This window comes from Chiroxiphia lanceolata, chromosome 27, assembly GCF_009829145.1.
Source record: "Chiroxiphia lanceolata isolate bChiLan1 chromosome 27, bChiLan1.pri, whole genome shotgun sequence".
Lineage (NCBI taxonomy): Eukaryota > Metazoa > Chordata > Aves > Passeriformes > Pipridae > Chiroxiphia > Chiroxiphia lanceolata.
The window spans coordinates 1459340-1481557 of NC_045663.1; the positions used below are offsets into that span (position 1 = coordinate 1459340).

Genomic DNA, 22218 nt, shown 5'->3' on the forward strand with positions numbered 1-22218 from the left:
CCTGCAGCTTCCACACTCTGCCTGCAAGTCAGGGCAGGACTCGGGGCTGGCTCCTTGGGAATCTGCTGGAGTGGAGGCCTCCTGGTGACTCTGTGCTGGGCTGTGGCCAGGCAAAGCCCTTCCCTTTCCCAGGGGGGGTGAGGAAACCTGGAGGTTTCCAGACCTGCTTAGTCAGGGAAGACTTTTCTCTTCTGGATTGGGATTTTTTGGGATTTTTTTGTTGGGTTTTTTTTTTTCTTTGGGGGGGGGTGATTAGATTTTATTTTATTTTAATTTTTGTTGCATGAAGTGTTCTCACAACTGCCTGGGGCTGGAGCTGCTGTAGTGATATTTGTTCCAGGGTATTTAAGGAGGGAAGGAAGTAACTGGGTGGCAAAAAATTTTTCAGGGTTTGCTTCCCACCCCGTGCCAGTGCTGATATTTTATTCCTACAGCAGCAGCCTTCTTTTGAAATAGAGATCAGCTCCAAGCAAGGTGTGTTTGGTTTGGTTTTCACTGGCGTGGGAAGAGGAGGGTGGGATTTGGGGTATGAGAGAAAGGAAGCTGGGAAAAAGCTCCTCATGTTCCCTGCTCTGACCCTCTCCCTGGTCTCTTCTCTGTGACCCACGAGGTGGAGCTGGGAATGGATCCTTGAATTCTGGCAGCACCATTTCCTGGCCTTGGTGGGGGTGACCAGACCTGGGTGTGCCACCCCTGGGTGAGTCACCTCTCCCCAGGCAGGGAGAGGGACCTGAGTCAGGCTCAGCAGGACTCTGGGACTGGGGGAAGAGGCAGAGGAGCTCCCACAGCTCCACAGGGGGAAATTCTGGCTGCCACCATTCCCAGCACCTGCTCTGACCCAGCTCAGGCAGCAGCACAGCACAAAACCCAGCTTTTCTGCTGTTTGAGCTGCTTCTTGCCCCTTATGCTGCCTTTTTTTACCCCCAAAACACAACCTGGCAACACTGGAGAGCTCCACCTCAACCTACAGCAAAGAACTGACCCACTGACTGTCTGGGGGGAGAGTGAGAAGGTCCAAAAGTCATGCAAGGAGGTCCAAAAGTCATGTAAGGAGGTCCAAAAGTCATACAAGGAGGTCTAAAAGTCACACAAGGAGGTATAAAAGTCACACAAGGAGGTGTAAAAGTCACACAAGGAGGTCCAGAAGTCATGCAAGGAGGTCTAAAATCATGCAAGGAGGTCTAAAAGTCATATAAGGAGGTCCAAAAGTCGTGCAAGCAGGGCTACAAGTCATGCAGTGAGTCACAAGATAAAGAACCTGTGACCAATCCGAGCTCCAAGTGTGGCTCAGGGGATGTGGGACCAGCAGAAGGGCCCTGCCCTGGTCACACAGGGACCCTGAGCGAGGACTCTGCCTCCTCCCAGGGCTCAGCAGCCCAACCTGTGATACCTGAGGAGGTTCCTGAACTGCAAATTCCTGCCCTTGGCTCTTGGGAAGTCCATCCTACAGTGGGAACAAAGGATAACCCACCCACAGGAGCTCCCTGGGCAGCCTCTTCCCTACAAACAGGGGCCCTGGGATTTGCTGGGAGCTGTTCCCTGGCCCTGGGATTTGCTGGGAGCTGTTCCCTGGCCCTGGAATTTGCTGGGAGCTGTTCCCTGGCCCTGGAATTTGCTGGGAGCTGTTCCCTGGCCCTGGGATTTGCTGGGAGCTATTCCCTGACCCCAGGATTTGCTGGGAGCTGTTCCCCAGGGGCTGTTCCTGCCGTGCCAGCCCGTGCTCCCCGAGCCAGCCCCATCCCTGGCTCTGCTCCTTTGCTGCTTCCCCATCAGGAACCGGGAGCAGAGGCCACTCTCCCCGTGGCTCTCCACCCCCCCAGGGGCTGGTGCCATCCTTTTCCTTGCCAGAACAATCTGCAGAGTGGCTTTTGGATGAGCTCTGTCCCGGGCTCAGTGTTTGTTCCCAGCCCTTCCCGGAGGCATCGCAGGGCCCGGGTGATGGATGGGTCTGGGAGAGGCACTTTTCTCTGCAGTCTTCCCCTCTCCTGAGCTAATGAAACCCTATTTATCACCAGCTATTTCCACAAATGCCCTAAATCCGTGGGTTCCAACGAGACAGCTCCAGCAGCACTAAAATTCCATCTGCCCCACCCCGGGGAGCACTTCCAGAGGGTTCCCGTCCTGCCTCGGAGCAGCAGCACTGGCACATCCCAGCTGTGCCCCCTCCAACCCTTCTTGGTTATGCTTTTCCTGCTTCAAAAAGGGGGAAAATCCCGTGTTCCAAAAGCCAGGGCTGGCTGGCAGAGCTGCACTCCTGCGTTTGCTGCAGTCTCCCAACAATTCCCATCAGCAGCTCCATCCCAGAGGGCTCCTGGCTTTGGGGGGGTGGGAGATGCTCCTGACTGCAGGTACCTCCAGAGACCTCGGTGCTTTGGGCAAATTAAGGTGTTAATTATTCATAGGACACCTAGACAGGACATTAATAAAGGGGGGGAAAGGATTCACACACGAACAAATCAAACCCCCTGCAGCAGCCAAAGGGGATCCAGAGCCAAGCCAAGGTCCTGCTGACCAGCTTGGACATGCCAGTCTCAGAAAAAGGATGTGTCTGATGCAAAAGCCAGCTGGGAGATGCCAAGACAGCCCTTTCCAGGCAAGCAGGAGTGCAGATCCAGTCCTGGCAGACCCCCACCAGCTCCCTCCCCTGGCCGGCTTGGATTCCTCCTCCTGCTCCACAAAGTCCATGATTACCCTCCCTGGACCCCCTGTTGGACTTTAATTACAGCCCCTACCAGGTGCCTGGAGAGGCAGGAGGGGAAGGGTTCAGCACAGGCCACGCTGGGGAGTCTCTGAGTCCGCTGAGTGATTTTAAACACGAGGCAAAAAAAGTCTGGTTTTTTTCCCCAAAAAGCCGCCGTGGAGCCCCCGGTGATGCGTGCGGTGCTGTTGGACACTCTCACATCAAAGTCACTTAACAGACTGGCTTGGAGGTCTGGATTTTTATGAGGACACCCTGAAAGAAGCCCCTGATGGAGGCGAAGCAACGGGGCCCTTTTGTTTCCAACCTCCGAAGGACGGGACTTGGGGGAATTGGTAATTAAATAATGCCATTAATGAAAAGTAGGTGACCTCAGCCTTCTGAGCTCCTGCATCTGGGCTGCAGAGATCAGCTGCTCCCTTCCTCAGAGGAGAGGGTTATTTTTAGTGCAGAAATGGGCTGTTTACACTTGACAGCACAGGGAGCACAGGCCGTGCGTGTGACCCCCCCACACACACACATGCACACCCTGGGACACCATTTCCACGTGCTCTGGAGGAAGGCAAGTGGAATGTGTGTCTGGGAGAGCGTTCCTGAGCACAGAACAGCCCCCCAAAATGCCCTCTCCTGGAGTAATTTGTAATTATTGTGGTTATTAGGTCGTAGTGTGTCCAGGCAGTTTCTGCTCTGAGGGAGAAGAACATCACCGTGTGCACACACAGCCCTGCATCCTCCCTCGGCTCCCAAAAACCAGCAGCTGGAATAATGCTGGAAGTGGGGCACCTGTGGGAAGAGCAGGAACACTCCAGACTGGAGATGTGGCAGCTCCAGCAATGGGGGACCCGAAGGAGCCACACCTGGGGGTCAGTCAGGTCCCACCTGGAGCACCTTGGCATCACCTCCCGGGCTCTGCCAAGGAGTGGGAATCAAATTCCGTGTCCTTGGAGGCCACTGTCACTGCAGCTCTAGGAAGGTGCCAGGGGGGAAGGAGGCTGGAATCACCTCTGTCCCCCTGGCATCACCTCTGTCCCCCTGACATCACCTCTGAGCCCCTGGCATCATCCCTGTCCCCCTGGCATCACCTCTGTCCCCCTGGCATCACCCCTGTTCCCATGGCATCACCTCTGTCCCCCTGGCATCATCCCTGTCCCCCTGGCATCACCTCTGTCCCCTTGGCATCACCTGTGTCCTCCTGGCATCATCCCTGTCCCCTTGGTATCACCTGTGTCCCTGTGGCATCACCTGTGTACCCTTGGCATCACCTCTGTCCCCTTGGCATCACCCCTGTCCCCATGGTGCCACACCTAACCCCGTGGCATCACCTGTGTCCCCATGGCATCCCCTCTGTCCCTGTGGCATCATCCCTGTCCCCACGGCATCACCCCTGTCCCCACGGACAGAGCACAGGGAAGGGCTCTGCAGTCCCACACCAGCTCTTCCAGGACATTTGTCCCCCCCTGGAGTTCACTGGCACTCTCACAGGCTGCCCCAGGTGTGACTTGTCCCCCTTTCCTCCTGTGCCCTGCACATGTGGGACCCCCCAGCACCAGCCCCTGTCCCTGCCCGTGTCCCGGGGCTGTGGGACAGGGCAGGGTCCGGATCTCTGCCTCCTGTTCCCCCCAGCACCGGGATAACGGTGGGATCAGATCCCGGCAGGCACCACATGGACACGTTTCCCTCTCACCTTCCAGGCTGAGCCACCCGTGCCCAGCCCTTGCGAGGGCACCTGAAAACAGCGTCTGAGCCCGGGGAAGGGTGGCACGAGTGGCACCTCTCCTGCCATCCTGCCGTGTCCGGGCTCGGGAATTCGGGACTGGCTCTGGGAAGCGGAGGTGAAGGGATGGGGATGAGCCTCTGCAAGAAGCTCGGGCTGAGCTCGCAGCTCGTCTTAGCGAGGCCGGAGCAGAGTTTGCTGCTCCCTCCCAGCCGCGCTCCCTCCAGAGGCGACGGGAATCCCAAACGAATCCTCAGGGATGCGCTGAGGACACGGAGCCGCTGCCGGGAGCGAGGGGTGGGAGAGAATCGAGCAGAGCCGGCACGGGAGGAAAAATATTCCAGGCGCTTCTTCCCTCTGTCCCGTTTCTGGAGTCCTGGTGCTGTCAGGGGAGGAACGAGGGGAGTCAGAGGGTCCTGCCCGGAGGGGAGACACGTCTGGGCAGCTCAGCCGAGCCCTGGGGGAGGGAATGCCGTGGGCAGGGGGGGGTTCGTCGGCAAAAACCAGCCGGGAAGTGCTTTAAGGTGCAGCAGGGAAGGTGAAGGTCCAACAAGGGAACTCCGGGATCTGGGAGGAGAGCCCTGGATGGAGCAGCAGGAATATGGAGCAGGGCAGGGTCAGGATCAATCCCGAAATGATCCAGGGGAATCCTGCCAGCAGCAGCCCCCGGCTGGGGCGGGGTTCGGGAGCAGCCCCGTCCCCCTCGCTCCCTGCTTTCTGAAACCAGTTTCCGATATCCCTGTGCTGCATTTCCCCGGGAATGACGGCGGGATCCGGGAGCAAAGGCGTCCGGAGCTCCCCAGCTGCCACCTGCCGGCAAACCCGGCGGGGGAGACCCGGGAGGAGACCCGGGCAGGGGGGGAAAGGCCATTCCTGGGGGAGGGAAGAGCCCGGTGGAGCTTTTTTAGGGCGTTCAGAGGAGCTGAGTTTGCGTTTGCAAGGAGCAGCCGAAGGTGAAGCAGCGGCTGGAGCGGCGCAGGGGGCACTGGGGGGGGGGGGTTTGGGCAGCATTAAGTGTGTCCAGCCCCCAAAATGCCCCCAGAAAGGAGGAGGGGGTGCCCCCAGTGCAGCCCCTGCAAGGGGACACCCGAGAGCAGCTGCAGCAGAGCTGGACACGAGCGCTGCTGTTCCAGCAGAGAGAAACCCAATCCCGGCCCCAGAACTTGCCCAGACTGTTCCACTGCAGCTGCCTTTTATTCCCTGGGGAGATCCAGAGCTTTGCTGCCCAGTCCAGCACCTGGGAATAAAGGGGGTGCCAGCCCCTGGAGGGCACTGCAATGTCACCAGCCTGTCCCCACCTCCACGTCCCCTTGCTCAGCACAAGTTCCAGCGGGGAGGATTTGTCAAACACCGAGTTTCTCACCCAGGAGGATCCCCAGCCTCTCCCTTCTCCCTGCAAAACTTTCTGGGAAGCACTTGGAGGTGTTTGTTGCTCCACGAGAGGGGTAGAGATGGATTGGGGAGGAGGGGGGAAAGTCCAGGAATAAATATTTCCTTAAATGCACCCAAACCAGCCAATTTTGGCACGTGATCCATTGATGTGGAGGCAGAATCGCCTGGGAAGGTGGGAGGTGGAAGAGCAGGAGCCCCTTGGAACGTCACAGGCAGGTGGTGGTTTCACACCCAGAGGAGATGGGAGGATGAGGAGGGTGCAGGGCTGTGGGAGGAAGAGGAGGGTGCAGGTTTTGGGAGGATGAGGAGGGTGCAGGTTTTAGGAGGGTGCAGGACTGGCCCCCCCTGCACACCCAGCACAGATTCAGGACCCACACACGGTCCAGGTGAGAGAAGATGCAGCAAAGATGCCGAATTGAGGAGAGTTGCCATGGCAACCCAGCCAGGGAACCCCCGAGATCCTCGGGAAAGAGCAGAGCCAGGGAAGGCACAGGGCAAGAGGTGACAGGGAGGAGTGGGGAGTGATGGGCCAGCTCTTGCACAGCACAGGGAATTCCTGATCCTGGAATTTGAGGCATTTTCCCACCTGCCAACCAGCCCAGCAACCTCTTTTTACTCCTCAGCCACTCCCAAACTGCTGCTGGGAAGCAGGAACAGTCACCAGCACCACCCAGAGCTCTGATTCCCAGCACGTGTCCCCCCCTCCCAGCCCAGCCAAGGGAGGCATCAAAAGGAATTCTGGATGAAGACAAGAGCCTTGATCAAACCTCACGTGGAAGGAGATAGAGAAAACCCCACCAGAGACTCCAGACAGAGGGTTGGGAAGTGTCTGGGAGAGGGAGGCAATGAAGGAAAGACACCTCAGGGACTGCTGCTCCCAGGAAAGGAGGGATACAACACCCACAACAGGTTCAATCCTTACCCAGCTCTTCAAATAAACCCCATTTTACCTCCACACAGGTGCTGCTCCCCACCCCCAAGGCCCCACAATCCCCTCACTCCTCAAAAAATCAAAGATCCAGTCACGTGTTGCAATAAATATTTATTTGGGCACTGGCCACAGTAATTATTTTAAGCCAGAGGACAGAAATAACAGATTTTTAGCCATAGAAAAGGCACTGAGGAGGAAAGCTGACCCTGGGACAGAGCTGGCCAAACTCTGGAATTTTTCTGTCTCCACAAGGAAACTCAGCTGTTTTTTCAGGAGAGCTCAGCCCCCTCTGGCATAACCAACCCCCCTGCCCCAAACACACCCCAGAAACCCCACTTTGTTCTCTTGGATGGAACAAGGAACAAGGGAATCCTACCCCTGGGAATCTTCTGTGCAGAACCTGCCTTGGAACTCCCTGATCATCCAGGAAAACAGGGCCCTGCTCTCCCAACCAGGACTCTGCCATCCCTATGGATAACACCCAGGGCTGGAGCCTGAGCCAAGGCAGAAAAACCACAGGCAGGAATATCAACCAGATGCACAAAGCAGGATCATTCCAAGAAAAACCCCAGGATCAGCCCCACACAGCACAACACGTGCTCCACGAATTTTCCTCTTGGAAAACTCTGGCACAGACAAGAGGCTGAGCTCATTTTGTCACAGTATTTTTAGACTCTGGCTCAGGGGGAGAATCTGTTGATCCAAACAAGTGTGAGTGGCAACCACAGCCCTGGGAAGGGACAGAGAGCAGGGATTGAATGAAGGGGGAGAGACAGAGGAGCTTTATGGCCCCAAGAATCCAGGTCTGGCCTCTCCTTTGGTGGAGGAAGGGAAACATCTGCTTGAAAGATTCCCCAGGAGGCTGATCCAGCCTGCCAGGAATGGCCCAGCCAGGACTGTGCAGAATTAAAAAACTCCTCCCTGTGAGGGTGGGGAAGCCCTGGAATGGATTTCCCAGAGAAGCTGTGGCTTCCCCATATCCCTGGAAGTGTCCAAAGCCGGGCTGGAGCAACCTGGGATAGTGGGAGGTGTCCCTGCCCATGGCAGGGGATGGGACTTGTTGATCTTTAAGGTCTTTCCAAGCCAACCCATTCTGGGATTCTGGGATTCTGAGATTCTGGGATTCTTCCCTTCTCCCCAACACCAATTTCAGTCAGAAGTGTCCACATTAAAAGGTGTCAGGTCCCAGTATTCCCAAAGCAGCAGCACGATCAGGGCAGTCCAGGCCAGGCCCGGGGCTGTCACTGCTCCTCCGTCCCCTTGCGCTTGTTCCGCCGCTCCATCTTCTTCTGCAGTTTCCTCCTCAGCTGCAGCTGCTTCCTCCTCTCCAGGGTCTGCTGCACCTTCTCCCGGCATTCCTTGTTCTTCTTCTTGATCTTGGCCAGCTCTGCCTTCCTTTTGGCCTCCAGGTCTGGATCCTGCAGTGTGGCAAAGGCAGGGCACCAGTGACACGCCCGGGGCAGCCCCTCGGCCCTTCCCAGGCACCCACGACTGAAGGGGGCTGCCAAGGTCAGACCCTCCTCCAGGGCACTTCTTCATCTCAAAACATTTAATATACCCTTTAAAATAAACCCTCAGCACCCAGAAGGGGAGTGAGCCCTCACCCCACAGCAGTGAGGGAGGAGCTGTCCTTCCCTTTCCACACCAGGGACACCAAACCAGCTCTCACCTTCCCCTCAAGGATCATCTGTTTCCTCTTATTTATTTCTTTCTTCTCATCAAAATCCATCCCCTCCAGCTCCTGGCAAAGGGAGAACACGGCAGGGCAGTCAGTGACTGACACAGGGAGGAGCAGCACAATCCCAAAGGGTCACCAGGACATTTTGGAGCCTGCCCACCGAAAAGTACCAGTTTCGACACCCAGCAGCAAAAAAAAGCTGCAAAAACATGCAATAATAGAGCAAACCAAGGGAAGAGAAATCAAAATAACCCTCCCACACACCCCCCAAGTGTTTCTGCAGGGATCTGCCCATGATCTCCAGCCCCCTGGACAAAGGGGCTCCTTGTTCCACTCACAATCTCACACTCCCTCCTGGTGACGTTCACTTGGGTGAGGATGTCCAGCACGTGCTGCTCCTCCACAGAGAACTCCTTCAGCTGCAGCTCTGAACCAGGGTGAGACATTTCCACACCATTGGCTTGGTTAGAAAAACCCAGGGGCAGTAAAAAACCCACTGCAGCTCCTCTGACTATGGGGGGAATTGTTGCCAGATCACTCTGATCACTCCAACCCCTTCAGCCCACAGCAGGTTCACTCCTCCCCTCTGCCCACGATTCCCCACAGCACAAGATGCTGCATTTATTGGCTCTGCTTCCCCCAAAAAAATGGGGAAATCTGAACCTGAAGCAACCTGTTCCTTTTGTCCACCTTGGCAAGAAGCTGCTTTAACAAAGAGGTCACAGAGAGAGCTCCACGAGAAACAGCAGGAGGACAAACACCTGATTCAGGAGCTGAATCAGGAATTCTGGTGCTCCTGCTCTTTGCCACACAGGGGAGAGAACCCTTTTTGATGCTAAAGCTGATGAAATCAGGGTTCTGAGTGCTGCAATGTGTGACCCCCACCTTCCAGCAGGATGCCCCAAGGCCCCACTCACTGATCTCCTGCTCGATGGCGTGCACCAGGTGGATGTCGTACTGTGTCACCAGGGTGATGGCAACTCCCTTCCGGCCTGCAGGGTGCAAAAACAGGGACAGGTGAGTCCTGACAGGCAGAGGGAGATGAACCCAACCCATTCCAAACCCACCCACCCCCCTGAGTCAGCCCGAGGGGTGCTCAGAGGGGTCTTTATTTGCTCTGGAGGTTCCGTTCGCTCTCGGCGCGGCTCAGACCCGGCGTGATCCATCACTGCGATCCTAAGGCAGGATTCCTGGGATCCCAGCGGATCTGGCACTGCCTGAGAACCCTGCAGTGCTGCTGGGACACCTCCTGGCCCTCCCCACCCAGGGCCCAGCCCCTCCCTGGATCCCAGGGACGGGGATCCCAGCGGGAGTTCTGCCGCTCACCCGCGCGCGCCGTCCGGCCCACCCGGTGGATGTAGATTTTGGGCAGGCCTGGAGTGTTGTGATTGATCACAACCTGGACTGTGGGAATGTCCAACCCTCTGGAATGCAGGCAAAGAGAGCAGAGGGTGAGAAAACAGCTTTAACATGATAGAATTATAAAATTATAAAGTCCCAGAACGGTTTGGGTTGGGAGGGACCTTAAAGATTCCACCCACACCTTCCACTATCCCAGGGGTGTCTGCAATTAAATTCCTGCTCTCTGCTTTCTCCAGCAGCCCCATATTCCATTAATATGGTCTTTATTGGCTGATTGGAGGACAAACTCTTCCCTCACACAACTCTCCAGCAGTTAAGAAATTCCCAGGGGACACACTGAGCCTCAAGAGAAACCTTCCTCCTAAACACACACACCCGGTCAGAGCTACTTCACACACACACCCAGGCTCCAAAACACAGCTCAGAGGTGTTGTGAACACCCCTGTCCCACCCAAGTGTAGGGGATTTAAGGGTCTCCTCTTGCTAAACTCAGCCTGAACTCCACAGTGGTTGTGACCTTTGGGAACAGAGCCCATGTTTGTACCTGGCAGCGACATCAGTGGCAATGAGAATCTTGAAGATGCTGGACTTGAACTTGGCTAAAGCTGCAAATCGCTGCCTCTGTGGAGAGAAAAGTCTGTGTGAGGGATTTGGATCCACAGGAGCTGCAGGGCTTGGAGTCTCCCAGCTCAGGGATGCAGCTGGAAGCTGCCACCTCCCATCCCTCACCTGTTTCATCATGGAATGCAGAGCTACAGAAGGGAAGTTGTACTTCCTGAGCATCATGTTCAAGACCTGGCAGTCCCTTGAAGGAAAGAAAACCAGAAAAACAATCAGGATGTGCCAAGGAAACAGATCAGGACAGAGCTGGGACAGGGGCAGGAACACCCTTCCACTGGACCTGGCCTTGGACACTGCCAGGGATGGGGCAGCCACAGCTTCTCTGGGTGACCTGTGCCAGATGTAAAGACACATCAAAGCAGCCCCGAGGAGCAGCTCCACTCACTTGCAGGTTTTAGTGAAGATGATGATGGACCAGTCCTCGTGCTCGTCCTGGAAGGTCTGGATCAGGTGCACCAGGTAGGCATCTTTCACTGCCTCGGGCACGAGCAGGTACCGCTGGTCCAGCTCCTCCACTGTCCTCACCCTGCCAGGGGGGAGCACCAAGTGAGGATCAAGGGAATCCCAGAATCCCACAATCACTGAGGCTGGAAAAGCCCTCCCACCCTGTGCCTGACCCCCCCTTGTCCCCCATCCCAGAGCACTGAGGGCCACATCCAGTCCTTCCTTGGTCACCTCCAGGAGTGGGGACTCCAAACCTCCTTGGGCAGCCCCTTCCAGTACCTGAGCACCCTTTCCATGGAGAAATCTCTCCTGGTGTACAGCCTGACCCTCCCTTGGCACAGCTTGGGGCCTTTCCCTCTTGTCCTGTTGTTCCCTGGGAGCAGAGCCCAACCCCCCCTTGGCTCCCCTCTCCCATCAGGGGGTTGCAGAGCCAGAAGGTCCCCCCTGAGCCTCCTTTTCTCCAGGCTGAGCCCCCCCAGCTCCCTCAGGAGTTCTCCAGTCCCTTCTCCTTGTGCTCCAGCCCCATTCCCTTCTCTGGACACCCTCCAGCCCCTCAGTGTCTCTCCCACAGTGGGCCCAGCAGCGGAGGTGCCTCAGCAGTGGATGGGACAGCAAAACCAGGGATAAAGGAGCAGGGAGGGAACGGGATTGCTCGGGACTCACTCAGACTGGGCCTCCCAGAAGAAGGGCTCGTTGGCAGCCAGGCCCCTGAGCTCGCTGAGGGTGGCAGTGAGGGTGGCACTGAACAGCAGGGTCTGGCGTCGCGCCGGGACGTGCTCCAGGATGAGCTCCAGGTCGGCGGTGAAGTCGGCACAGCCCTGCTCCAGCAGCCTGTCAGCCTCGTCCAGCACCTGGGAACGGATCCCCCTCAGCCCTCAGCTGGCTGGGAACACCCACGGGGCATCCCCCCAAAAAAAAAACCCCTTGGGAAGAAAGGGCCTTACCAGGAACCTGATCTTCCTGAGGCTGAAGGTGCTGGAGCTGCGCAGGTGATCGGCCAACCGGCCCGGCGTGGCCACCACCACGTGGGGCTTCCTGGCCAACTCCAGGGCCTGGGCCACCATGTCTGCGTGGGGAACAGGGCAGGTGTGTTTGGATGTTGTATAGATAGTATGTGTATTGTACATGCATATATTGTGTATATTATACACATAAGCATAAAGATATAATAATGTAAGTAACATAAAATATTATGCATTATATAACAACATATTGTGTATATTGCACATAGTACATATGTATATATTGTATATATGCATAAAAATATAATAATATGATTATAATAATATAAATAATATAAAACATTATGTATTATAAAACAGAATATTGTGTGTATTGCTCACCGAGGCCGCCCACGACCACACAGTCCTTGAGGCCCAGGGGCTTCCCCAGCACTCGGAACTGCTCCGCGATCTGCTGCGCGAGTTCCCTGCGGAGGGAAGGAGGGAGGGAAGGAAGGAGGGAGGGAGAGAGGGAGGGGCAGCTCAGGGGGGCCGGTTCCCAGCGGCAGGGGCAGCTCAGCCCGCCGCGGGGGTCCCTCGGTACCTGGTGGGGGTCAGCACGAGGCAGAAGATGCCGTAGGGGTCCTCGGAGAGCGCCTGCAGCACGGGCAGCACAAAGGCCGCCGTCTTCCCGCTGCCCGTCTTGGCGCAGCCCAGGCAGTCCCGGCCTGCGGGAGGGACGGGGACCGTGAGGGGCCGCTCCCGGGGATGGGACGGGAGGCGTCAGGGACCATTCCCGGGGTTTCGACGGGGGTCGCGAGGGGCCGCTCCCGGGAGCCGGGGGATTGCCCGCGATGGGCCGTTCCGGGGGTTGGGAGGGTCCGCCGCGGTCTCACCCTGCAGCACGGCGGGGATGCAGGCGGCCTGCACGGGCGTGGGCCGGGTGAGCCCGACCTGCCGCGCCTGCTCCGCCAGCCACGGCGAGATCCCGAGCTCCCGGAACGCCGCCATGATCCCACCACGTGCTCGCCCCGCCCCTGGCGCGCCCCGATGGCGTCACCGCCACCCCCACCGCCCATTGGCCGCCTCCCTCCAGCCCCGCCCACGCCGCAGTGTTTAGGTGTTCTCTTGGCGTCGCTGTAGTGACGCTTCAGCTCCTATTGGCGGTCGCCATAGCGACGGCGGGCTCCTCGCGCTCCTATTGGCGGTCGCCATAGCGACGGCGGGCTCCTCGCGCTCCTATTGGCGGTCGCCATGGCGACGGCGGCTCCCGGCGGCCCGCGGGCGGCGCGGGCGCTTCCGGGTACGTGTGTGAGAGAGCGATGGCGGCCGGGAGCGGAGCGGCACCGGGCGGGGACGCGGACGAGCTCTTCGACCTCCGCAACAACTTCTACATCGGCGCCTTCCAGGCCGCCATCAACGAGGCGCAGCGCGCCAAGGTCGGCGAGGCTCTGGGAGGGCCGGGCGGTGCTTTGGGGGTCTTCTGGGGGGTCCTTTAAGCGCCGGGTTTGGGGCGCCCTGAGGGTCCCTCGGCCCGGCCCGGGAGAGGTTTGGGGGTCCCTGAGGGGAGATGGGGCTCCCGCGGGTTGGGGGAGCGGGATGTGTGAGGTTCGTCTGGGGGGGATTCGTGTGGGAGGAGCTCTCTGGGGGACAGAGCCCTCAAACATTCCCGTTTCCAGCCGTCCAGCCCCGAGAAGGAGGTGGAGAGGGACGTGTTCCTGTTCCGAGCCTACATCGCCCAGGTGAGGGGCGGGGAGGGGGCTCCACAACGGGGGCGTGGGATCAGTCACGGAATCCTGGAATGGTTTGGGTGGGAAGGACCTTAAGGATCACCCAGTGCCACCCCCTCCACGGGCAGGGACATTTCCACTCTCCCAGGGTGCTCCAAGCCGGCCTTGGACACTTCCAGGGATGGGGCAGCCGCAGCTTCTCTGGGAATTCCACCCCGGCCCTCCCAGGGAGGAATTCCTTCCCCATATATCCCGGGAACGCAGCGGGATGAGGTTTGGGGATAACCCTGCTGCTGCCCCGGGATATCCCACATTCCCTGGATGTGGAGCCTCGGGTTGTCCCGGGAACACCCCCCAGGAGCCTTATCCTGGGACTGGGGGCAGGGGGGGGGGGTCAGTGCAGGGGGTTTGGGGGGATTTAAAGCAGAAATCCGCCTTTCCCGGGGGTTCTGTTGCCCTCACCGAGGGTTTGGGGAGTAACAGTTGTTTGTGGAAAACAAGGGACTCACAGGCTGGGCTTTGCTGCCTTTCCCAGAGGAAATATGGAGTGGTCCTGGATGAGATCAAAGGCAGTGCCAGCCCCGAGCTCCAGGCAGTGAGGATGTTGGCAGAGTACCTGGCAAATGAGAGCCAGAGGTGAGAGACATCAACCCCTAACATAATATAACATAATATAACATAATATAACATAATATAACATAATATAATATAATATAATATAATATAATATAATATAATATAATAATAATATAATATAATATAATTATAATATAATATAACATAACATAATATAACATAATATAACATAATATAATTAATATAATTAATATAATATATATGGTATAATATTCTTATATTACAGTGTAATATTGTGGTATAATATTGTGTTATTGTGTTATAATAATATATAATATTATTTTATACAACATATTGTATAAATGTATATACAATCTATATATAATATATATAATCTATAATACAATCTATAATGTAATAGAATATAAAAAAATGTAATAGAATAGAATATGAAAATAGAATATCACTGTACAATGTAATGTGCAGTGATAGAATTATGTTGTTATATAATATAATAGTATAGTTTTGTAATATAGTAAAGTATAAAATAATATAGTATAGTAAAGTAATATATATGAAATATAAAATAATATTTATTTATAAAGCACATAAAATATAAAATAATACAGTATAGTAAAATAATATATATTAAATATAAAATAATATATATAAAGTACGTAAAATATAAAATAATATAGCATAGTAAAATAATATATGTTAAATACAAAATAATATTTATATATAAAGTACGTAAAATATAAAATGATATAGTATGGTAAAATAATGTATATTAAATATAAAATAATATTTATATATGAAGTATGTAAAATATAAAATGATATAGTATGGTAAAATAATGTATATTAAATATAAAATAATATTTATATATGAAGTATGTAAAATATAAAATGATATAGTATGGTAAAATAATATATATTAAATATAAAATAATATTTATATATGAAGCACGTAAGATATAAAATAATATAGCATAATAAAATAATATCTATATTAAATATAATATCTATATATAAAGTACCTAAAATATAAAGTACCTAAAATATAAAGTACCTAAAATATAAAGTACATAAAATATAAAATAATATTGTATAATAAAATAATATATATTAAAGATAAAATAATATTTCTATATAAAGTATGTAAAATATAACAATACAACCTAGTGTGATATACCATAATATTATGATATAATGTTATAATGAAATATAAAATAATATAACGAAATAATATAAAATATCACATTGTAACAGAATGACATATCAAAATAAAGTATAACATAGACTAGCATAATATACTGTATAATTATATAGTATCATTCTGTGATGTAATAAAGAATATGATGTAATCCAGATGGGCAGGGCTGTTTTCCCTCGTTTCCCATCTCTCCTCTCCCTGCCCAGAGATGCCATCGTGGCCGACCTGGACAAGAAGATGGCCAAGAGTGTGGACGTGGCCAACAGCACCTTCCTGCTCGTGGCAGCCTCCATCTACTGCCACGAGCAGAACCCCGACGCGGCCCTGAGGGCTCTGCACCAGGGGGAGAGCCTGGAGTGGTGAGTGCAGCCCTCCTGGAAGGGCAGGCTGGCACTGCCAGGGCCTTGGAGGAGCCCCACAAGCACCAGGAAGCTCCTCAGGGCTTCGGCTTCCCCGGGGGTTTGGTGCTTTTCCCTCGGCCTCCCCTGGGAATGTGGGGGCCTGGGGATGGATCCCGGCGGGCTGTGGCTGGGAGGGAGCTGGGAGCAGGGTCCCAGGCTCAGCCCAGGGAATCACACGGTGATTTGGCTTGGAAAGACCTTAAAAATCATCCAGCCTGGCCTGGGACACTCCCAGGGATGGGGCAGCCACAGCTTCCCTGGGAGATCCAGTCCAGGGCCTCATCCTACAACCCCCCGAGCTGGATCCCAGCAGGATCCTGGAATCCAGCTGTGGCAATCCCTCTTTTCTTGTTCCTTGCAGCATGGCCATGATGATCCAGATCCTCCTGAAGCTCGACAGGCTCGACCTGGCCCGGTGGGTTTGTCTCCCTTTGCTCTTTGGTGGTGTCTGTGTGGGAAGAGCCTCGAGGGAGGGAAAATCCAGCTCCTGCAGGGGCACAACCACGGCTGGTTTTGCTGCTCAAGTTGCAAAACCAGAGCTGGGAATGGCCAAAGGCAGGGCTGGACCTCGAGGTTTGGGTCTTCCCTTCAGCAGGAATCCCTGGGGAAGTAAAACAGGGAAGTGTTTCATGGATTGTTCCTGTGAAATACTGAGGGGTTTGTCACATTCCCAGCTGGGAGGAGAAACCACAGCCCCTTGGTTGTGTCTTAAAGGAGGTGTTTTCTTTCCCTTGTGTGACTCCAACTCCTGCAGGAAGGAGCTGAAGAAGATGCAGGAGCAGGATGAGGATGCAACTCTGACCCAGCTGGCGACTGCCTGGGTGAACCTGGCCGTGGTGGGTACCTGGGACAGGGATCCCTGACCTACAGCCCCCAAAAAACCACGGCAGCTCCTGCTCCTGGGGGCTCTTTTCACGTCCTGGTTCCAGCAGAACACCCAGGGCTGAGTTTTTAATGCACAGAACATTCTGGGGGGTTGGTTTCACAAACTCACCGGCTGGTCTGATGCTCTTCCTCCTCGCAGGAGGAGCTAAACCACACTTAAATAACCCCCCAGACATCCCAGTGTGGGAATGCTCTGCTCCTGCTTCCCAGGCTCCAAGAAAAAGTCTAAGCACAGTCTTCCTGTGCTTAGAGCAGCCTGTCCTTAAGCATGTTTGGCAAAAACATTCAGTTTGGCAGACCAGATTGAAAATAAAACCCCTAAAATTCATTGAAGTCCAAGGTTACACAGGAAACAACCTGTTGGACCATCAAAATGATTTATTTTTGGAGTTTGCTTGGTTTTGGTGTGAAATCTCTCATGTGTGTAGCCCTGGCCTTGAATCAGTGTGTGGCTGGATTTTCCTCAAGGTCTTGGTTTCCATGAGGAATCCCACCTCCAACTGGAGCAGCCAATAGAACCTTCCTGGATCTAGAACCTTTCTGGATGGAGAACCTTTTGAGAAACCCAGGTGTTTAATTATAAAAAAAAAAAAATCATAAACCCCTCATTTCACCTCCTTTATTACGTCAGACACCTGAGGTGGTTCTTTTGAAGTGGGTTTGTTCTTTTATTTTCCTTTCTGAAGGCAAGCCTGGCTCACTTGATCATTTAAGTGGTTCTTAATATTTAATATTTATGCATTTCTTTGATCTGCTCTGGCTGCTGTGTTGGGGTGCAGGAGATCACAGGGATCAGGGAGTGTTGGTGCTCCAGCATTTCGCTTGATAACCTTCAGAAATGAATTTTGCCCCCCGTGCTTCGAGGTTTTTGGGGGCTTCTTGGCAGCAGGTGATGAGCCTGGGGGTGTTTTGCAGGCTGGGGAGAAGCTCCAAGATGCTTATTACATTTTCCAAGAGATGGCAGACAAGTGTTCCCCCACCCTCCTGCTGCTGAACGGGCAGGCTGCCTGTTACATGGCCCAGGGGAAGTGGGAGGACGCCGAGGGAGTTCTCCAGGAGGCTCTGGACAAGGTACTGCCTGCTGTTCCCACCTCTCAGGGGGGTCCTGGGGAGAACAGAGAGGGCTTTCACCAGGAAAATTCATGGAAATGCTGATATAGGGATTGGTGTCGCTGAGGGTGGGGCTGGTTGTGGAACCCCAGGGTGATTTGGGGTGGAATCCCTGGATGGTTTGAGTTGGAACACCAGGATGGTTTGGGGTGGAATCCCTGGATGGTTTTGAGTTGGAATCCCAGGATGGTTTGGGGTGGAATCCCTGGATGATTTGGGGTGGAATCCCAGGATGATTTGGGTTGGAATCCCAGGATGATTTGGGTTGGAATCCCAGGATGGTTTGGGTTGGAATCCCAGGATGATTTGGGGTGGAATCCCAGGATGATTTGGGGTGGAATCCCAGGATGGTTTGGGGTGGAACCCCAGGATGGTTTGGGGTGGAATCCCTGGATGATTTGGGGTGGAATCCCAGGATGATTTGGGTTGGAATCCCAGGATGATTTGGGGTGGAATCCCAGGATGGTTTGAGTTGGAACACCAGGATGGTTTGGGTTGGAGTCCCAGGATGGTTTGGGGGGGAATCCCAGGATGGTTTAGGGTGGAATCCCAGGAAGGTTTAGGGTGGAATCCCAGGATAATTTGGGTTAGAATCCCAGGATTGTTTGGGTTGGAATCCCTGGCTGGTTTGGGGTGGAACCCCAGGATGGTTTGGGGTGGAATCCCAGGATGATTTAGGGTGGAACCCCAGGATGGTTTGGGGTGGAACCCCAGGATGGTTTGGGGTGGAATCCCAGGATGGTTTGAGGTGGAATCCCAGGATGGTTTGGGTTGGAATCCCAGGATGGTTTGGGTTGGAATCCCAGGATGGTTTGGGTTGGAACCCCAGGAAGGTTTGGGATGGAACCCCAGGATGGTTTAGGGTGGGAAGGACTTGACGGTCATGGAGTTCCACCCCCTGCCGTGGTCAGGGACACTTCCCATTATCCCAAGTTGCCCCAACCCAACCTTGGACACTTCCAGGGATCCAGGGGCAGCCACAGCTTCTCTGGGAAACCCATCCCAGCCCGTGTCCACCCTCCCAGTGAGGAATTCCCCCCCAGTATCCCCTGTAACCCTCCCTCTGGCAGTGGGAAGCCATTCCCTGGTCCCGTCCCTCCATCCCTTGCCCGTCCCTGTTCCCATTCCCAGGGCAGGGAGTTGGGCAGGGCTGTTCCCTGCAGGCCTGGGTGTTGCTGTGGATCCCAGGACTGAGTGGCTATTGTTCCTTGCAGGACAGTGGCCACCCTGAGACCCTCCTGAACCTCGTGGTGCTCTCACAGCACCTGGGAAAGGCCCCGGAGGTGAGGCCGCGTTTGTCGGGTGTTCCCGGCGGAGCCGAGAGCTTTGGGAGTGCTGTGTGTTCCCAGCAGGATCTGGGAATGGTTCTGGGGGTGGGGAGCTCACACCTCTAAAGGAGAGTTTGTGGAAATACAGGGGACATGGGCCAGGTTTGGACAGGGCTTGGAGCAACCTGGGAAATGTCCCTGCCCTCGGAAGGGCTTGGAATTAGATGATCTTTAAGGTCCAAACCATTCCATAATTCCCTGACATTGAGAGGAAGGCCTGGGCAGAAAGAAATCACTTGAGTTCTAAGCTCAGCTCCTGCTGATTTTTCTTTGCACTTAAACCCACAATTTCAGGTTTATTTTTAAGAATTTTATCATTTATTTAGGGTTTTGTTTTATTATTTATTAAGGGCGTGCGGGTCTGACTGGTTTTAAAAGGTCTTTCTGGTTTTCACTGGGGCTGCTGATGTGGGAGACACTGAGAAAATCAGTTTTTTAGCTGTGAACAAACCCTTTGAGGGGTGATTTGTTGCACTTTTGGCTTTTCCTCCTGAATGTTTAACTTTGGTTTTTTCCCCCCACCAGGTCACGAATCGTTACCTGTCCCAGCTGAAAGATGCTCACAAAAACCACCCCTTCATCAAGGAGTATCAGGCAAAGGTATAGAACAGAACAGGACAGAAATAAATGATATAAAGTTGAATTTCTTGGGCCTCAGATGGAGCTGTGATGGGACCTGTAGGTTCTGGCCTGAGGGGGCAGCTCCACATCCCTGCCCTGTCACTCTTGAGTTAAATTTTCCAGCCCTTGGGAGAGATTTTTGGGAAGCACAAGCCAGGTGGGATGTACCTGACCATGCCACAAAAGCTCTGAGAAACAGGTTCTTAATCCAAGTGGAAGTTTGTTGCCATGAAACATTAAATGGAGGGAATTCCAGACATTAAATAGAATTTGGGGAGGGGGAAAACGAAGCAAAATGAAAAAAAATCAGTGCAGGTGATCTCGTTTCCTGGAATTCCTCTGGACTTAGTGAGCTGTTCTCTTCAGTTAAGGCAGAGTTTTATCAGATTCCCAGGAAAGTTTGGATTTATTCCTTTATTTTTGCCTCTGCTTGCAGGAGAACGACTTCGACCGGCTGGCCCTGCAGTACGCACCCAGTGCCTGAGGGACCAGGCTCTGCCCACCCCTGGGCACTGGGCTTCCTGTTCAAATCCTCCCTGGGACATGGAAAATGCCCTCTGGAACATGGAAAATCCCCTCTGCAGGTCAGCCTGGCCTCACCTCACCCTGGTGCTCCAGCAGGGGTGGGGCTGTGCCTGTGTCCGGCACCTGAATTTTGGGGGCTCAAAGCCTCCCCCCAGGCCCTGAACTCTGGGTCAACTCCCGTGCAGATCAAGAGGGTGCAACACTGGCACCTTGAACATTCCTAATAAAGCCTCTTCTGGATCTTTGTGCCCCCCTAATTTCTGGAATTCGGGTGATTCCACTCCAGGACCGAGGGTTTGAAGGTGGGAGAGTGTGAGGGTCGGTTTTAAGCACCTGCACTCAGCACCTGGATCAATCCTGAGTTATGGATCTTCCTCTGGTCTATCCAACCACAACTCCTGGACCTTCAGCCTCCCCTGGGAGAAGGATCCCTGGCTGGGGGGGGGGTTTACTGCTGGTGAGGGGGGAAAACTCCCAAAATAAAACTAATCCTGCCCTAATAGGCTCAGCCTGAGCCTTGGGCGTGTCCTGGAGGCAGGACATGTGTCCTGGAGGCAGGACATGTGTCCTGGAGCCAGGGCATCCCTCCTGGAGCACGTGGGGAGCTGGAAGTGTCCTGGGATTCAACCCTGGGATTGTGGCCTTGGGCTCATCCCTGTGTCCCACTCACCAAACTCTGCACCATGGAACCCTCAGCTGGGCCCTCCTGCCCTGGAATATTTGGGGCCATCTTGGGAATTATCATTTGGGGAGGGGGAGGAGGGGGGTTTGCACTGTAAATGTGTGTCCCACAGGAGCTTCCTTCGTGCCCCCCTGGCCGTGCTGGCCCTGAAAGGGCCCTTTGTCCCCTCCCTTGGCTCAGCAGCTCCTTTCAGTGAGGGGTTTATTCATGGGATGAATGTTCCCTTTGTGGAGCTGTCTGAGGGAGACCTGAAAGGGGCTTGTGTGCTCAGGGCAGCCCGTCCCCACTTGATGGGCCATGATAAATTGACTTAAAAATGTAAACAATAAAAGCAAGTGGCAGAGCAGGAGCCGTGGGGGGGACACGGTGGGACCTCGAGGGGAACCAGTTTGTGTTTTCCCAGAGCAAGGAGAGGTTCCAGGGGGAACCTGGATGACTCAAAATGAGATTAAACTCATTTCTAGCTTGTCTTTTCCTTTCCCTGTCAGCTGGTTCCAGTTACAGCTCGATGGTGCCTGTGGTGATGATGATGGAGGTGACATTCAGTCTTTCCTGGGGGGTGACCTTTGAGGAGGGTGTGTTTGTATCCTACAGCTGCATCCCATTATTCCAGACCCTTAAACTGCTACAGGTGCCCAAACTGAGCTGTGGTGGCCCCCGGGGGGACACACACACCTGGTCAACCCCGTGAGGAAGGGATGGATCTGCTGGTGCTGATCCTGCAGGGCTGGTGCTGAGAGGTAGGGGAAAAAATAACCTGGAGAAACATTTCCCTTCGTGTATTGAATTAAAAAAAAAAAACCAACCACAACATGGTGGAGGGTGAAAAAAACGTTGAAAGGAGAAGGTTTGGTGTGGGGTTTTTAAGGTTTGGTCCGGGATTTTTCAGGTTTGGTCAGGCAGTTTAAGGTTTAGTCCAGGATTTGGAACCCGGAGCAGCTCTGTGTTGTTGGACGGGGCTGCCAAGGGGCTGCGGGCACCTTCCACCCCCGCGACCCCCCCAAAGGTGCCCCTGGGCGCTTCTCCACCCTTCCATCACCTCCTGCGACCGAAACGTCGCTATTTATCCCCGTCCCTCGCTCCTGGAGCGACTCCAGCCCGTTCTCGCAGCTCGTCCTCCAGCGGAGCGGCCGGGACACCCACAAAAAAAAAACCAACCAAAACCCACCCCGTAAGCTCCGAGACCTCCCTGCAGAGCTGCTGAACGGAGCCTCTGCCCCCTCGGGGAGCCCCGGCAGAGCCCGGAGGGGGCCGGGCCGTGGCGGGGGGCGGCTCTTCTCGCCCGGTACCGGCGCGGGGGGAGCGCGGTCCCGCCCGCCGGAGCCTGCGCGGGGCCGCGGGCGGCGAGCGCGGCCGTGGCAGCG

The 22218-nt window shown here is 54.2% G+C and overlaps 2 protein-coding genes across 2 annotated transcripts; one reads left to right on the plus strand and one right to left on the minus strand.

The window, feature by feature from the left end:
• Nucleotides 1-6831: 6831 nt before the first annotated feature.
• DDX49 (DEAD-box helicase 49) lies at nt 6832-12819 on the minus strand. The gene is made up of 13 exons (XM_032711999.1): nt 12678-12819; nt 12386-12509; nt 12184-12269; nt 11785-11906; nt 11504-11691; nt 10782-10922; nt 10505-10580; nt 10320-10396; nt 9740-9837; nt 9331-9405; nt 8752-8840; nt 8405-8476; nt 6832-8153 (listed from the first exon to the last, which is right to left on the minus strand). Exons 1-13 carry the CDS (start codon nt 12790-12792, stop codon nt 7977-7979), a joined length of 1440 nt encoding a protein of 479 aa, XP_032567890.1. The 5' UTR covers nt 12793-12819; the 3' UTR covers nt 6832-7976.
• Nucleotides 12820-13067: 248 nt separating this feature from the next.
• COPE (COPI coat complex subunit epsilon) lies at nt 13068-20413 on the plus strand. Its single transcript, XM_032712004.1, has 10 exons — nt 13068-13220; nt 13461-13523; nt 14047-14147; nt 15509-15661; nt 16065-16118; nt 16458-16539; nt 17504-17659; nt 18913-18981; nt 19552-19626; nt 20084-20413. The coding sequence occupies exons 1-10, from the start codon at nt 13104-13106 to the stop codon at nt 20129-20131; spliced, it is 918 nt and encodes a 305-aa protein (XP_032567895.1). The 5' UTR covers nt 13068-13103; the 3' UTR covers nt 20132-20413.
• Nucleotides 20414-22218: the final 1805 nt, after the last annotated feature.